Raw genomic sequence first — 18,202 nt, forward strand, 5'->3', positions numbered from 1 at the left:
AATCAGCATTTGGGTACTCATTGCTCATATTTAGGTGCCTAATCACGGATACAGCTGTCTAAAGGCAGGTATCCCATCTGGTCCTGTGAAACTGTAAAGAATTAGGAAATCACTTCAAGGTACAAAAGGAAGAACTTGCATAACTGCCCATGTGAATGTACACTTTTCTAAAAGGACTCAAGGGCTGTAAAAATGTGCATAAATGGCAATTTTACTGTATGCCTGCATAGGCTGGTGCTGTTCATTTACTGTATCAGTGAACTCTGAAAAATTGTATGACAGCAACTTTCATACTATGTTTGCAAGATTCATTCTCATTAATACAATGTGAACTCACTACTTATTAACATGTTGAAAAGTCAGAATTCTAACACTGAATGTTTCATGATAATGCTCTAAGCATCTTATTCCTTTTTGTCTTGGTGGTGCCAGATTGTTTTTCCAGCATTACAAGAATTGGAATGCGACTCTGCTTGACGTGACCACTCTCAGTTTCCACATGTGTAAGCTTTTGCTTATGCAGTTATGCACTTACACATTTTTAAAGACCAAATGCAACAATGTCAAATCTCCTCCTTTGCGAATATAGAGCTAATTAGTAATTTTTGCTAACACCGCATGAACACATACAAGTACAATGACATCCTGCCCTCCTATTCTATACTGTCACACCCAGAACTGGTTGATATGATATACTGTTTGTCTCTTGAATCAATGTCAGTGCTTGTATAAATCTAAGTGCTGAAAGAGATGTTTTACTCCCCCTCCCCTCAAAAAAAATTAAAGGCAAATGTCTTTACATTAAATCTTATCATAGCCTGCAGCATGAAAATGGCCATTAAATGGTGGAAATGGTTATGAAATTAAGTAAAATGTGTTAACAATCCCAATGCTTCATATATTTATCATTAATCACTGTACTCATACCGTATCGTATGTATATATTTTCAATGGCACTATAAATACAGTTGTCAGAAAATACACATATTAGTTCTCAGCGCATCTAATTACATCATCGTACCTTTCCATCATAGTTTCCAAACACGTCAGTGTTTCCTTGATTTAAATAAAAAATTCTCATCACAATAACATGAAGATTTCTGACACTGTCTAGTATAGAAAATCAAAGTGAGAAATGACTGATAAGGTTGTTCTAGATTTCAGATTGTTTTACATTTACTTCTTTTGTGATAGCACAATTTAAAATAGTAAACATAATTAAATAATACATGGTTTATGGAACATATTGTACTATAGAGATCTACAATTCATGGAGACCACTTTTTGGGCAAGAGGAATTCAAACACTTTATATCTCTGACATCTAGGTGGAAACAAGGTCCTCTCCAACAGGAAACAGGTAAAATACATTTGAACTAAATTAGCTTTTTTCATATATAACTGCATTCAGCTGATTAAAACATTATAATGTTTACTTATGTTTCCCTTTGTCAGACATTCATCCAGTAAGCTTTGAGCATATGGTAATGAAGTTTTGTGTGGCAGGGAAACTCATTGTCTATATGCCTCGGTAAAATGTTAAGTGTTTCTAAAAATTTGTTTAAATGGTAAAGGCAACTATACTTACACATTACAAACATACCATATGTTTTTTTATATTGTGTCCTAAAATCTAAACAGTAAGAGCGAAAACAAAAGGGTCAAACATGCTCTTACCTTCTTGGCCACTTAGGAACTTTATGAAACTAGTAGAGAGTATTTCACTTGACATGGTTCACCACTGTAGACATAGGTTATTAGCTGTCACTAGAGAAATACCATATGCATTAACTTGCACCAGAAGAATGATCGTTCATTTGAACTTATTGCAAGAATTTAACAAACAGAAACAACCAGTGAGATTACCCAGTGAGTAAAATGGGAAAAATGCCAATACAGTAATTTACAATTTTAGTGTTAATTATTTCTACCCCAATAACTTAAACTACTCAGATCCCCTGTCATCATTCCCTTTATATCTTGAGTGGATAAGATATTATCAAGGACCTTCTTCAGACACAGTGTAAGTGCTGACAATCACTATCAGCCAATCTCAGCCTTTTTTTTAGCATTCATTCTAACATACCATATAATATTAGAGAGCCATTTAACTTTATTTTCCATTGGGTAAGGCTGTAGGTATAAATGACAATGGACAGAAATTCTTGGACAGTTGTTGCAATACAATGCAGCTATGACAGACAGTGCCACAAAATCGCTAGTGCTGTTACAATGAAAAATGAGGAACTGGAGGCTAGATTGCCCACATTTCCGGCCAGATTGTGTTTAGAAGATGACTTGGTTGTGGTTGTGGTAGACGTGGTGTCAATCTTTTTCACAGTTGGTTTTGGTTCATTCCTATCTTCTGAATAGGCCTTCTTTTCTTTGAGTACATCTGACAGGAAAAAAAAACAAAAAAACAAGAAAAGAGAACATGATGTCACTTGCCCATTTTAAGGGGATGCTCAGTACAATGTCTATTACTAGAACACCTTCTGAAGTAAGCACTCTGACTTGTATCACAGATGCTCTCATCTGAGCATGTGGGAATAAGACTAAAAGTACATATAGCAGAGCTGGTTGAAACACAGGAGCAGCCTGGGAACTCCCCCTGGAGGTGGGGTCCCCCACTGCAGAGCTGAGAGCGTAGAGGTCCTGAGAGCCCTTGCTCCAGCCATGGCTTCCAGGGCTACCAGCCTCCTCTTTGCACATCAAGGAGCCTGGAAGCCCCAAGAGTCTGGGCTCGCTGGCAGGAAATGAGGCACATTTCCAACACAATTGTGTTTCAGTGGAAGTTCATTGAAACCGAGACTGTTGCCACAAAACACTTCACAACCAGCTCTAATGTATAGTACCTTCTAGTGGAAGGTTCCAAAACTTTGTTTCCTTCTACTGCCCTCATCCAACTTCAAAATGTCAAGTGCAATGGGATCTCGCCATAGGCCAATGATGTTTTTCTCCTGTGGTACTGGATTAGCAATTGATGGCACTATGTAAGGTCAATCATGCTTTAAATCATAATGTTAGGGGTCAGATGTGGTTTTGTATGGGGCACTGTGATGGTGGGCTGCCCTGGGAGCAGACTGACTCACTCACTCTCTGCTTCCTGGTTTCCCCTTGCTCTCTAGGACCTGGGAAAGTACCCAGCACCATCCCTTTACCTAATGCAATGTGTCTCCTTTGACACACTGATATAGCTGTGTTGACCAGTGTAGTATTAGGTGGAGCCAAGGCTCTACTATTCCCCAACCTTTCTGCCCACGTGAATTGGGTGGGGATGTAGCAGCCTGACATAAGTTGCTTTCTCCCTAATGCATCTCCCCAGTGAATGGGTAGATGACACGGACAGTAAAGGGATGTCCCTTTGCTCCCCATTATGGGTGCATAATCAGGCTCATTGAGAAAAACAAGTCAGAAGGTAAACTTGAAATATCTTTTCCCCTCAAACCAATCAGATACATCTACAAATATTCCCATATTGAAGCAAATATCTTGTTTAGCAGGGTCAGTTCCCATTTTGTTTAATTACTTTTCCTGGCCATTAATCAGTTTCATTTTTTTAAAGGTTGAAGTATTAACAATTTAGCACTGTTATTTTTCCCCACACAAATTTCCTATTAGGACCCAAACCCATTAATTCCTTTTCATTCCTGAAGTTACTTTGTGACAGTCTGTGGCTCTGTTTCTTCCTGCAGATCTTGCCTTAGGATATTTCATTCTTATTAGCGCTACTGTGCCGCTTGCATGCTGTCCTATTTGTTTCCATTCGGATTATTCAAACATGCTTTGGAGTATGTTTGCTGCCTGGCCTCTCCATGTGGAGATGGATGTACTTGGATTAATAAGTATTAGATCATGTGCAAGTCTTAATTTGTAACGGGTGCACATTAACACGTGTGCATGTTCATGCACAAGTGGAGCATGAGGCATAATACATCCAATTCATCAATGGAGGCTGGTGGAAACCAAGGCTGAATCTGACCCAACATCTCTAAGGGTAAGTGCAAATGAAGTCAATATGAAACCATTTTCTTCTTGCATGGAAGTTGTTAAAAATTATTTCCTTAGTGGATTCCTACACAAAATGAGGACTTTTAAAACAATGAGCTGACTAATGATGGTAGTTTTGGAAAGTCCAAGTAAATAAAGACATCTACTTGTGTGTAGTCCTGAAATCCTACTGTCTTTGAGTTTTTTTATTACCACTGATAGAAAAATTACCATTTCATCCAATACTGAGTGCATTTCATTTGAAAAAACCCAAATGTCTAGCAAAAACCAAAACAGCTTATTAATTAGCAGCCATTGTTCATGTCCATACTTTGTGAAAACAATGAATGCAATGTATATTTGCACAGAGAGCAAATACATAGATTTGTAATACGGATTAAGCAACAGCCCAATTTTAAGATAACTCCGAATTATAGAAGCAAATTCTTGGAACAGATTCCAGAAATGTAAATGCAAACTGAGATTATTGTTTGTAAGTCAGTAGTTTTCAACAGCTGTCAATAAACTCACTTTTAATAAAAATGAGTGATTGTATTGGAAAATACATATTGTTCTTTCACCAATCCTTCATCTGTCTCATAATATCAACATTAATCTGGGAGGAACTAATAATGTCTAAAACTGAACCAAGGTTGAATGAAGGGAAGGGATGCTGGCAGATACGCAGTGGAAACAGATTAGCCCCTCCAGCTGCATTCACAGTTCCACTACAGAGCATATACAGTAGTTACAGTTTCTCTTCAATAATAACTTTGTGGCAGAGTTCAGAGAAGGAGAGGGAAAAACATGTGGCAAACATTTAGAAAGTATCAGTATTCTGAGAACACAAGGAAAAACAGACAACCTTCAGAGGGTCATTAAAGTAAATTAAGAATAAATCACTGAAATAGGTGTGTTCTGACAGTGCTTAGCTTCCCCTTCCATCACTGTCATTCTCCTTTTCAACTGTGGTAAAGGTAGCTCTACTTTTATTTCTCTACTGCGGTTTATATCATCCCAGCCTGCTGACTTCAGCTCTCTTGGGCCAGCTGATTAAATTAAGACCTCACTCAGGTAAATCTATTCCCCTCATTCACTTGGCCATGCCTAGCATTGTAACTTGATTGGCCTCTATAAATCAGGCAGGCTGAACTGTATTAATTCATTTATTTTTTTTATATTGACTTAACCAAAAATCTAAGGTACGATTTAATGCTATCAGGGAGGCTGTTGGTTTTTAAAAGCCTTTGTCTCAGCAGTGACTGCTTAATGCACTGCATAACAAGCGCTAAATAATACATTAGAAAATTCTGCCTTTAACATTTACAGGGGAAGGACTAACATTTTAATCCTCTCTCTCTGCCTTTATAGCAAAGGGTATTCTCTGATACATTTCTAATTTTGGGTTTAAATGTGCAAAATTGGTATTTTAAGATGCATGGTTTTAAAAAGGACCTACCATGGTTTAAATTCTTTTTCAAACATGTATTTACTTTTCATTCTACAAACTTAACTCTTAAGTATTTAACATTTTATTGCACTTTGATAGGCATGCCCATTGCTTGTCCATGTGTTTTGGTTTTGGTGTTTGCTTACTCATGTCTCTCTCTCACTCATCATCTCAGAATTGGGTCTGGTTATGTTCAGTTTAGCATTGACATTCACATAGGAAAGAATAGTGGTTGTACTAAACATGTGTCAGTGTTACCACTGGCTTAAAAAAACCCCAGTCCTAGTGCTGCCAACCCCAAACCTTCAAAAACCAAGAGTCAAGCCCCCAGAAGTCATAATATTTCTTTTAAAAATAAACTTTGGATTCTTTTTACATTATTCTTCTGTTTTTTGAGACTTTAGGGTTCATGCTTTAAAGCTTTTCTCCACAGCCATGACTTTTAAAAAACTGAAAGCTGCGAGTCTCATGTAATCACATGGCTCCAGGAGCTCGGGCTTTAAGAAGACTCCAGATAACATGAGACTTGTGATAAAATTGAGAGAACTGGCAACATTGGATCTTGAGATTATATTATGTTTCATTTATTACATTTCAGTTAATTAATTAATTATATTTTTTAGTAACTTCACTGTATTTAATATAGGGATTACCTGTGAAATGCAGCATTAGGAAATGTAGTTTGTAAGCTCTTTGGAGTAGGACCATCTTTGTGTTCTGTGTTTGTACAATGTGGCCCTAGTCCATGACTGGGGCTCCAGGTACAACCACAATACAAATAATGCTGAACTAATGTTGTCTAAGGCAAAATTTTAAAGTTTTAAAAAGTGGCCGTGTAGCAGGGTGGACCCCTGCTCCTGCCCTGAAGGGGTTAAAAACAGCCCTGGGAAGGGGCTGAGGCTGGAGAAAGCAGCCTTTAATCTGGGCTGATTGGGGAAGTGGCTGCAGCTGGGCCACACCCCATCAGGCCACAGCTGGCCCCTATAAAAGGCCAGGGAAGCCAGAAGCACAGGGGCAGTCTCTCTCTGCTTTCAGAGAGAGAAGGGCCTGGCTGTAGGGAACTAGATCAGGTACCTGAGTGGAGCAGGGCTGGGGAAAGGCCGAGGAGCTGGGGAGCCCCAGGCTGCGGCCTAGCATTGGGCTAACAGGTACTGGGGGTTGCAGAGGGCAGCCCAGGGGTAGGCCAAGGCAGCAGGTCCAAACCCTCCTTGCCAGTGATGAGTAGGCTGATACTGCAGTCTGCCCCAGGACCAGGGGCTAGACAATGACTGGCAGTAGCCATATACTGAGGCAAGGTGGGGATAGAGGGTGGGGGTTCCCTGGGGAGGGGAGACCCAGAGAGAAAGGGGTTACTGCCAGGGGGAAGCACCCCATGTAAAAGGGCACCGGGTCCAGGGAGGGACATGGGGGCCAGAGGACAGGCAGATCACTGGCCTGCAGAGGGTGCTCCTGAGCTGGAACAAGCTAATTCCCCGGAGTCACCAGCAGGAGGCGCCGCAGGGGTGAGTCGACCCATCTACAGGCCACTACACATGAACAGGAGGATTTCAGTAGTCCCAGCTCTCATGAGGTGATCTTCAGAGGACTAAATGCTTTGACAGCAGCACTAGCATAGCATGGTGAATTTCAGTGTGTTACTTTCTTTTAGAATTATTGTTGTGAATAACCTCATTTGTTAGCTAGATATGCCCTTTTTCTGTTGGTAAGTTATCTGAACACATCATGAATTTTTTACTGATTTGTCACTCAATTCGTATTATTTTATGAACAAAGTTGAGCCCATGGGTTATTTGTGTGCTGTCTACAGTGAGTCCTCATTCATGGGAAGACCTGCCAAGACAGACAATGAAGGAATAAAAAAGGACAGTGGAGAACAAGATTTTCAGAATGAGGGCATGAAGCACAGCAGACAAATCAAGGAGGATGAGAATGGAGTAGTGGCCCCAAAATATGGCTAGGAAGAAGTCATTGGAGATGTTGGCAAGAATAGTTTCAGTGTCATAGCCAAAAGAGAATGAATACATTTAAAGAACAAGGCAAAGGGAGGAGCTGGAAGGGAAGCAAGTGAGAAAACTTGGTGGTGATGGTGGTTATATGGCAGAGGAGGTTGCAAGTGATAGAAGGGGAAGAGGAGGAGATGAGACATCATGGTTGAACTTTGGCAATCGCTTTGACATCAGCAAGTTGTTACATGGCGAGAGATAGGTGGTGTGAGATCTGAGGGTGGGAAAGTAGTGTCGTTTGGCTAGGAAGATGGGAGAACTGGAGGAAGAATTAATTTATAGCGGAGGAAGATTGTGCAGTCATAGGACCAGGAACTGAGCAAGCCAGGGTTGGATGTTTGTGAAAAGCATTTTGTGGTGAAAGAGGGCCAAAAGCCAAGAGCGGAGATACTGAGTGTCTGTCTTCCCTCTAATTTAAAGTTGTATTTATTAATTTTGTTGGAAAAAGCCAGGAGTTTTAAAAGACTCTTACTTTCTTCCTCCCAAACATACCGTGTCAATACACAAAGTATTGCTGGGTGATCACCTTACACTTTGACTAAGTGTTTGAATGTGAATATAGGATTCTAGGGAATATATGTTTATTTGTACACACATTTTAGGGGGATGGAGGAGTGAGTGGGCATGCATTCCTGTGTTTCACAAACAGCTCCTCCACAAACACTGGTACAAACAATAAATGATTCTACAAGAGCTGCTGGAAAGGTGGAAGAAAGTTTGAGCATGGTCAGATCAAATTCCAATTCTGATCTTGTGAAAATACTTGTGAACCATTTCCCAGCATTCAGCCAGCTCAGCTGCCCTGTACATTGTAAACGTTTAAGGGATGCAAGTGTATTTGTTTCTACTTTTTCAAATGTTTATTGATAATACAAGGCCAAATGTATCAGAATAAGATATAAAAGCTCAATCCAGGTTAGCTATTTACAGATTCTCTCTTTTTGCCAAAGCTCACTGAATTAATTTTACTGAAGAGATGCATTATATCATTTTTGTCAATTTGTCTTCTACATATAGTTGCATCTGAAAAATTCCAAATAAAATCTAACCATTCCTTTTTAAACTGTAGCAGTTTCCAGCGATATTTGGTGTCTCTTCGTCCCCCTTCCCCTCCAACATTGTATCCAATCACACTACACTTTAATCAGAGAATTCTCTCATGGCTTAAGGTTGACAACTGACGTAGTATGAAGGATGTTAAATGCCTACTTAGATACAATCCAAATAAAGACTTCATTCAAAAGTTTAAAATAAAATAAACAATAGATGGATGTACATTCATGTTCCTAACTTTGCCTTTAAGAAAGATAGCCTTTCCAAAATCCGTCATCTCTATATCTGATTGAACTATTGGGTATAACAGATTTGAAAGAGCATTTGCAAGGAAGACACATGCCAAGAATATATGGCTATGTCTTCACTGCAGAACTTACTCAAGTTATCTACACTCAAGTTACTCCTCTCAATTTAGCCTCATATGAGTGAGAGCAGTCACACTGTGAAATGACACTTGAGCTGCTGTGTTCACCCTGACACTGCACTCACTCATAAGAGGCACTAAGACTTGCAGTAAATTGAGCTACTCTAGGATTTCTTTCCCAGTGAATTGTGGGAGAACTTGTCTGTCCTTCCTGGACATATGAGGGGAATTGTGGGAAGGCATTGGAGGACTAGTGGCACTCAGAGGACACAGCCTGCATCCCCACTGCAGAGTGCTCATGTTGGCAGCCAACCAGTTGTGCTCACATGAGCTCTAGCTTATACCCCCACACTCCAATTAAGGGGTTTTGTGTGTGGCTGTGACTCAAATGATCTCTGCAGTGAAGACAAGCCCTATGATTTCCTTGGGTAGGTACAAAAAGAAAAGTTCATGATTTGTTCACAAGAATTTCAACAATTAGCACACAACTATGTTTTCCTTCACATAACACCTACTCTGCACTATGTGCCACCCAGTGGCCAACTGAAAAAGAGAACAGATTGTGAAACACCTGTTTGTAAAAAGCTAAGCGCAGTGGGGTAGACCCCTACCGTTTCATGCTGGAGAACAGAAATACACTAACAGGTGACAGTACTCAACTACCACTGAGTTATCGTTTACATTTCATTTTGTCTTTCATAAATCAGCAGTTAAAGCTAACTCATCAGGCGAACTACAGCTCAAGAAAAGCTTGCAGGTAAAACAAGTCCAGATATTACAACAGGAATGTTAAAGCCTCACCTCTTTCCCAGGAAACAGAGTGGTGTGCATACAGAATCGGGATGATCAGTGAGAACCTGGCACTGTCAAAGCCTAATTATACTAACCAAGGTAGAGACGAATAGTGGAGGAATGTTCAGATGTAACCACAGACCTTTGCTCAAGTCGCAGTCGGGTGATTCTGATTAATTGCAAAGCTCTATTTCCAGATCAGATGCCAATTTTCTAACCGTGCGGATGATCAAACCTAGTAATTTGTTGCCAGATCCTCAGAGAAACCCTAAGACAGGGACAATCATTATATTTATTATGCTGACTGTGTTGTAAAACTGCCTGAGAGACTGAAACATTGATTTGTTATGAATATTCAAACATTAAGTTATGAAATATTTGGCAGAGAATAAATTCAAGTCTTTTAGTACTAATCACCAGTGAATTTGAAAATATTTTTTTTTCTTATGTAAGCAGGGGGTGTAACATTATGGGAAGTCACCAGATGACACTATTGCAGATGCTCTTGCTAGTTGTTTCTCTGAATTTACTTGAGGTAGATCTTGAAGACAGTCTATGGCCTGCTTTTCTTTTAGAAACTGACCATTCTAACAGAGCCTAAACCTCATTCTTAGGTCTTAGCTACTGCCTACAGCAAGCAAAGGTGGTACATTCAAAATCACTGGGGTGGCTAAGAAAGTGTGGAAAATAGAATTCAAAACGGAGTCAATACGTTTAGGGTTTATTATGGTAAAACAGTAACACACAACTGTGATGGGCCAGATCCTGGACCCTGCTCTGCTCTCAAGAGACACAAAACAGCCATAAAGCCAGTTTAAATGGGCAGCGGAGGATTCCCTCTGCCTGTGATATTAATATGTGGTGGCATATAGCCACCATAGTGGCTCGTATGCCATCCCCTCATCTTGATCCCCTGTGTAAAGGATATGTCTGGAACATCCATATATCCCAGCGACTCCCAGTTGCTGGAACAGCTTTTTGGGGCAGTTGAATGCCAATTAGAGCAGCTTTGAGGCTGTTCTGACTCCTGCTGAGGACTAGACCCATCCCTGGTCAGTAAAGATGACTCAAAATCCGCTAAGATCCTCCCATTTTGCACTGAGTACAGCTCATCTAGACCAGAAGATCTGGGCCACCGTTTAACTGATCTTGCATCCTTGTTAGCAGCTGTTAAAGTTGCCTCTTGACAACACAAACAAAACACTTAATGAAAATTACTTGACATTGATGTTTAGAGCATTTAGTGTTATCTTCACCTCAAAGATCTAACCACAGATTGCTATACAGTAATGTAACTGCCTCTCAGATGGGGCTGAGAGTCTCATAAATACTCACACCAATCAATACATTCCTTTGGAGAGGCTAGCCAGCATGCTAGGGGAAGTGGAACACGTGAGGCCTTGTATTGTGTCTCCATAGCTTTCATGTAATTGTTCTGCAGTGTTGCCCTGGTTGTGGCCCTGACACGGCCAATTAAAGTTCATCAAATTCTTTACTAGAGTGTACAAATACTACTGCCCTCTACTGAACACAACCAGGAAGTCCTGCTTAAGTGTGTACTAGGGTTTTTTATTGACGCTCTGAGGGATGGGCAAGCAAATTTAATTCAAATGAGAACTATTAGTTTTTGCCCTTGTGTTGGAGTGAGCTAAGCTCAAACCTTTCTCTGAGGTTACAAAACATTTAGTGTGCTGTGGTGCCTCCCCTCACAGAAACTGCTGTACTTGCTGAGCTTCCCTCAATCCTTGACAAAATAATGCTTCCACTGAGGCCAAGAAGAGACTGCCAAGTCCCCTTTGACTGCTAGTGATGCTGTTGTCAATGAAGAGGGGCCGTAAAGATAAGAGGTAAGACGGGGAATCTTCTCAAAGTATGGGGCACTTGGATAAGCTTCAGATGAACATTTGAACTGGATATTGACAAGTCCATCTCTTCTTAGTCTCACCATCTGGTGGCTGCACAGTGAGGAGAATGTTACTGACAGGGAAAAGACGGTTACTCACTGTAGTAACTGTTGTTCTTCGAGATGTGTTGCTCCTATCCATTCCAGTTAGGTGTGCGCGCCGTGCGTGCATGGCTCTCCGGAACATTTTTACCCTAGCAACTCCGGCGGGCCGGCTGGGCGCCCCCTGGAGTGGCGCCGCTATGGCGCCGAATATATACCCCAGCCGGCCCGTCCGCTCCTCAGTTCCTTCTTGCCGGCTACTCCGACAGTGGGGAAGGAGGGCGGGTCTGGAATGGATAGGAGCTACACATCTTGAAGAACAACAGTTACTACGGTGAGTAACCGTCTTTTCTTCTTCGAGTGATTGCTCCTATGCATTCCAGTTAGGTGATTCCCAAGCCTTACCTAGGCGGTGGGGTCGGAGTGAGACGTGGCAGAGTGTAAGACTGCTGAGCCGAAGGCTGCATCGTCTCTGGATTGCTGCACCAATGCGTAGTGGCAGGCGAAGGTGTGGACAGAAGACCAGGTGGCCGCTCTACAGATGTCCTGGATGGGGACATGGGCCAGGAAGGTGGCCGACGAGGCGTGCGCTCTCGTCGAGTGAGCAGTGAGGCGGCATGGTGGCACGCGAGCAAGCTCGTAGCACGTCTGAATACATGCCGTTACCCAGGAGGAAATCCGCTGCGAGGAGACCGGCTCGCCCTTCATGTGGTCGGCGACTGCTACAAACAGCTGGGTTGAGCGCTGGAAGGGTTTCGTCCGCTCGATGTAAAAGGCAAGGGCCCTGCGGACGTCCAGGGTGTGAAGCTGTTGCTCCCGAGGGGAGGCATGCGGCTTCGGGAAGAAGACCGGGAGGAAGATCTCCTGGTTGAGGTGGAACGCCGACACCACCTTTGGGAGGAAGGCCGGGTGTGGTCGAAGCTGTACCTTGTCTCCGTGGAAGATGGTGTATGGTGGACCAACCGTTAGAGCACGGAGCTCAGAGACTCGTCTCGCTGATGTAATTGCGACGAGGAAGGCTGTCTTCCAGGAGAGGTAGAGCAGAGAGCACGTGGCCAGAGGCTCGAAGGGCGGTCCCATAAGCTTGGCCAGAACGAGGTTCAAATCCCAGGTCGGGGCAGGATGCCGCACTGGCGGGTACAAGTGGTCCAGGCCTTTAAGGAAGCGGGAAACCATCTGGTTGGAGAAGATGGACCGACCTCCCATAGATGGACGAAAGGCGGACACTGCTGCCAGGTGTACCCTCAAGGAGGAGACCGCAAAACCTTGCTCCTTAAGGTACCAGAGGTAGTCCAGGATGGTAGGGACAGGGACTACAAAGGGATTGAGTCCTCGTTGATCACACCAGAGCGCGAACCGCTTCCATTTCGCAAGGTAGGTGGAGCGAGTGGAAGGCTTTCTGCTCTCTAGCAGGACTTGCTGTACTGCCGCCGAACAGTCCCTCTCTGCGTGGGTCAACCACGCAGGTACCAAGCTGTAAGATGGAGGGACTGCAGGTTCGGATGGCGGAGTTTGCTGAAGTCCTGCATGATGAGGTCCGGCCATAACGGGAGGGGGATGGGATCCCGAACGGAGAGCTCGAGCAGCAGGGTGTACCAGTGCTGCCTCGGCCAGGCCGGAGCTACGAGTATGACGTGGGCTCTGTCCCTCCGAAGTTTCAGTAGCACTTGGTGCACGAGCGGGAACGGAGGGAAGGTGTAGAGGAGGTGATCCGTCCAGGAGTAAAGGAATGCGTCTGACAGGGAGCCTGGCGAGCGACCCTGGTATGAGCAAAACAGGTGGCACTTCCTGTTCTCCTTGGAGGCAAATAGGTCTATCTGGGGAAAGCCCCACCTCCGGAAGATTGTGTGCACGACATCTGGACGGAGGGACCACTCGGGGGAGAGGAACGACCTGCTGAGATGGTCGGCCAGCGTGTTCTGCACTCCCGGAAGAAAGGACGCTTCCAGGTGAATTGAGTGGGTCACACAGAAGTCCCACAGGAGCATCGCTTCCTTGCAGAGCGGGGAGGAGTGGGCTCCGCCCTGCTTGTTCACATAGAACATCGCCGTCATGTTGTCCGTGAACACCGCTACGCATTGGCCTTGCAGACGGGCGTGGAAGGTGTGGCACGCCAAGCGAATTGCCCGCAGCTCCCGGACGTTGATGTGGAGGGAGAGCTCCTGGGGCGACCAGAGACCCTGGGTGTGGAGGTCACCCAGGTGGGCCCCCCATCCCAGCGCCGAGGCATCCGTGGTCAGCGTCACGGATGGACGAGGAGGGCGGAACGGGACTCCTGCACACACGACCTCTGGGTCCAGCCACCAGCTGAGCGAAGCGAGGGTAGGCTTCGTGACTATGACTACCCTGTCTATGGAGTCGCGGTGCGGGTGGTACACTGATGCCAGCCAGGATTGAAATGGGAGAAGGCGCAGCCTCGCGTAGGCGGTGACAAACGTGCACGATGCCATGTGGCCCAGGAGGCGTAGGCAGGACCGAACTGTCGTAGTGGGAAAAGCGTGCAGGTCTCGGATGATGGAGACCATCGTCTGGTGCCGAGTTCGAGGGAGGCAGGCCCTGGCCACCGTGGAGTCGAGGACCGCTCTGATAAATTCCACTCTCTGCGATGGAGTCAGTGAGGACTTCTCGGCATTGACGAGAAGGCCCAGTACCCGAAACAGGGATAGTATCTCGGAAATTTGGTCTGTTACCAATTGTTGGGACGGCCCGCGAACCAGCCAGTCGTCGAGATACGGGTAGACGTGAACTCGACGACGGTGGAGGTCTGCAGCAACTACCGCGATGCACTTGGTGAAGACCCTCGGCGCGGTGGATAGGCCGACGGGTAGTACCGCAAACTGGTAGTGCGCACTGTTGACCATGAAACGTAGATAGCGTCGATGGGGAGGGTAGATCGCGATATGGAAATACGCGTCCTTCATATCGAGGGCGGCAAACCAGTCTCCCGGATCCAGGGAGGGAATGATGATCCACAGGGTTACCATGCGAAATTTGAGCTTGACCATGTACTTGTTGAGCTCCCGGAGGTCCAGTATGGGTCTGAGACCTCCTTTCGCCTTGGGGATGAGGAAATAACGGGAATAGAATCCCCTGCCCCACCTGTCGTGCGGCACCTCCTCTATGGCACCCAAACTCAACAGCGTCTCGACCTCTTGTAAGAGGCATTGCTCGTGAGAGGGGTCCCTGAAGAGGGACGGGGAAGGTGGGCGGGAGGAGGGGGCGAAATAAACTGAAGGCGGTAACCATACTGGATAGTACGAAGTACCCAGCTGTCCGATGTTATTTGGGACCACGCCGGGAGGAAGCAGGAAAGGCGGTTGCAAAACAAAAGGGTTGGATCCTGGAAAGAGTCTGATGGGCCGTCCTCGGGCGTCCCCTCAAAACTGTTGTTTGGGCCCTTGCGGGCCCTTGGACGACGCCTGGGCCTAGTTGCGCCTGCTGCCGGAAGGCCTACGGCGGTTTAGACCGTTCCGCCGACTATTATAGGGCCTTGACCTGGCCTGGGTAAAAGGCCGGTAGGGTTGTTGCTGCCGGAAAGAGCGCCTCTGGGTAGCTGGTGTGTGCATACCCAGAGTGCGGATAGCTATACGACCGTCCTTGAGGGTCTGTATCCTGGAGTCCATTTTCTCCGAGAACAGACCGTGAGTCTCAAAGGGGAGGTCCTGTAGGGTATACTGCACTTCCGGCGGCAAGGTGGAGGACTGCAGCCAGGAGATGCGCCGCATGGTCACTCCTGAGGCCAAAGTTCTGGCCCCTGAATCCGCCGAATCCAGAGCAGCCTGGATGGAGGACTGGGAGGCTTTTCTGCCCTCTTCGACCAGAGCCGAGAACTCTTGTCGGGAAGCCGTCGGGATCAGCTCCGAAAACTTAGTGAGGGACATGAAAATGTCAAAGGTGTAACGAGCTAGGAGGGCCAACTGGTTTGCAATCCGCAGCTGGAGACCCCCCGCCGAATACACCTTCCGGCCCAACAGGTCCATGCGCCTGGCGTCCTTGGACTTTGGGGCCGGGGCTGGCTGTCCGTGCCTCTCACGGTCGTTAACAGACTGCACGACGAGTGAGTCTGGAGCGGGGTGGGTGTACAAATACCCGTACCCCGTGGGGGGGACCGAGTATTTTCGTTCAACGCCCCTTGCAGTAGGAGGGACGGACGCCGGCGACTGCCAGATGGTAGTGGCATTTTTCTGTATTGTCTTAATAAACGGGAGGGCCACCCGCATCGGGGCCTCGGCTCCGATGACGTTGGTCACTGGGTCTTCGTCTTCCGGGACCTCCGCCACCGGGAGGTCAATAGCTTTCGCCACCCTGCGAAGAAGGTCCTGGTGGGCCCGCAGGTCAATCGGGGGAGGGTCCGCCGTAGCGGCACCCGCCACCGCCTCATCCGGTGAGGAAGACGAAGAAAGAGTCTGTACCACCACATCTGCCGGTGATTGCTCCGGGGCTTGGGAAGCTGTATCGTGCCCCGGATGCACTGCGGGACCTGACGGCGACAGGGCCTCTCCCGGTGGTGTTGGGGGAGGCCTGCTCACCGTGGCTTCTGGCACCCTGCGTTCAGCACCCGCGGGACGCGGGGGAAAAGGGAGCCCTTGGGGCTCATGGTAGGCCCAGGGGACCCAAAAACCCCACTGCTGTGGTCCAAGGTCCTGGCTCTGGGTGGCAGCCCGGAGATCTGTCCCACTGCCCGCCTGGGAGGTGACGGATGGCTGACGCGAAGGCCACGGGGGGGGCAGAGGCGCTGATGGAGTGCGCCGTGGAAGGAGGCAGCTTGTCCCCGGATGGTGCCGAGGATCAGAGCCGGCCGTCACGGTGCCAGGATGGAGATCGGGACCGTCGACTACCTCGGTACCGGGAGCCTGACCGCGACCTCGATCGGCGGTGACGGGAGCGGCTTCAGGAGTCATGGTGTCGAGATCGGTACCGGGAGCCGGACCTCCGACGGTACCGTCGGTCCGGTGACCGGGACCGTGAGCGTCGCCGGGAGTGCGACTGGTACCGCGATACTAAGCGGTACCGGGACTGCGACCGGTGCCGAGACGGGGAGCGGTACCGAGACGGAGATCGGTGCCGGGATCGGGATCGGCGTGACGGCGACCGTTTCCTGGATCGGGACCGGGTCCGAGACTTGGAGCGCCGTCCATCCCGTCTGTCGGGGGTCGGGGGCCGCATCATTGCTGCCTTGCCCACCGACTGAACAGCCCGCACCGGCGGTGCCGGGGGCCGGAGGCTCGGTGCCTCTGCGAGCTCAATAAGCTCTCTCGCCGTCGCGAATGTCTCAGGCGTGGACGGGAGATGCAGCTCGACCGCGGTCGGCACCGGGGAGCAGGGAGGTACCGGACTCGACGGCTCTTGAGGTGCCGGAGTCAACGGAACCGTGCACGGCTTGTGCACTACCACAGCCGGTGCCGGAGGTGCCGGTGATGGCTGGGTAAGCTGTCCCGAAGTTGGAGGCTTAGGAGTCGAGTGCGCCGTCTTCCGCTTCCTCGGTGGGGAGAGGGAACGGTGCCGGGACTTCGGTGCTGTCTGCGACTCTTTAGCTGCGTCGGTACCAGGGCGGCTCGGTGCCGCTGGTGCGCTGCGCGCCGAGGACGGTTTCGGTGCTGCCGGGGACGGAGCGGGAGGCTGAAGTGCCGACTCCGTAAGGAGCTGTTTGAGGCGAGAGTCTCGCTCCTTTCTCGTGCGCGGCTTAAATGCCGTGCAAATCGGGCACTTATCTGTCCAGTGAGATTCCCCGAGGCAGCGCAGGCAGGAGTCGTGCGGGTCGCCAATGGGCATGTGCCGCTGGCAAGCCGCGCAGGGCTTAAACCCCGGTGCCTTGGGCATGAGCCCGCACCGGTTGTGGAAGAAGAGGGGCTAACCCCTCTAATTCCCTTACTATACTATAACTACTAAACTTATTCAACTAATCTAACAACTAAACTAAGTTAACCAACTATATACACTGAAGAGATGGAGAAACGCTAGGGCTGTGGAGGTAAGAGAGCACTCCACTGTTCCAACTGGCCGTCACGGGCGGTAAGAAGGAACTGAGGAGCGGACGGGCCAGCTGGGGTATATATTCGGCGCCATAGCGGCGCCACTCCAGGGGGCGCCCAGCCGGCCCTCCGGAGTTGCTAGGGTAAAAATGTTCCGGAGAGCCGTGCACACGCAGCGCGCACACCTAACTGGAATGCATAGGAGCGATCACTCGAAGAACTGTTTCTACTTTAGTGCAAGAGGTAAAACAGTGACGTTTGTGGAACGGGAAGTGAGCCATGGGCTCATGAGTACTATTCCGCATGCAGCCTGCGTGTGATCAGCTGACAGCTGTGGAGTGTGTGCACATATGAGGCCCGGGATCATTACGCAAGATGAACGTACAACCCCTGTGGGGTTTGCTTTGAAGAGAGTCACAGAATTTCTTTTGAATAAAACGAAATGCAGAGCTATTTGCCAGTCTACTCATAATTATATGGGCTTCGCGCGTTGTGGGGAGAGCTGTGGGGACCAGCTACTACCACTACAACTCTAGGCTAGGACGAAACAAAATAGGGAGCTTGAGTCAGTTCCCAAACACCTTAAGGAGCATGAGCTTTTGGGGAGAACTTTCACTGTGCTGAAATCTGT

At 47.4% G+C, this 18,202-nt stretch overlaps 1 protein-coding gene across 4 annotated transcripts in view; it reads right to left on the reverse strand.

Moving 5' to 3' along the window:
• Positions 1 to 958: 958 nt before the first annotated feature.
• LOC123376999 (glypican-5-like) overlaps positions 959 to 18,202 on the reverse strand; it is a 654,555-nt gene continuing 637,311 nt past the window's right edge. For all 4 annotated transcript variants that reach the window (XM_045029334.1, XM_045029333.1, XM_045029332.1 and 1 more), the window contains one exon: positions 959 to 2,394. In XM_045029334.1, the coding sequence (XP_044885269.1) occupies positions 2,192 to 2,394 (203 nt within the window). In that variant the 3' untranslated portion in view covers positions 959 to 2,191. The remainder of the gene's footprint in view (positions 2,395 to 18,202) is intronic.

This window comes from Mauremys mutica, chromosome 9 (genome assembly GCF_020497125.1).
Source record: "Mauremys mutica isolate MM-2020 ecotype Southern chromosome 9, ASM2049712v1, whole genome shotgun sequence".
In the NCBI taxonomy this organism is placed as follows: Eukaryota; Metazoa; Chordata; order Testudines; family Geoemydidae; genus Mauremys; species Mauremys mutica.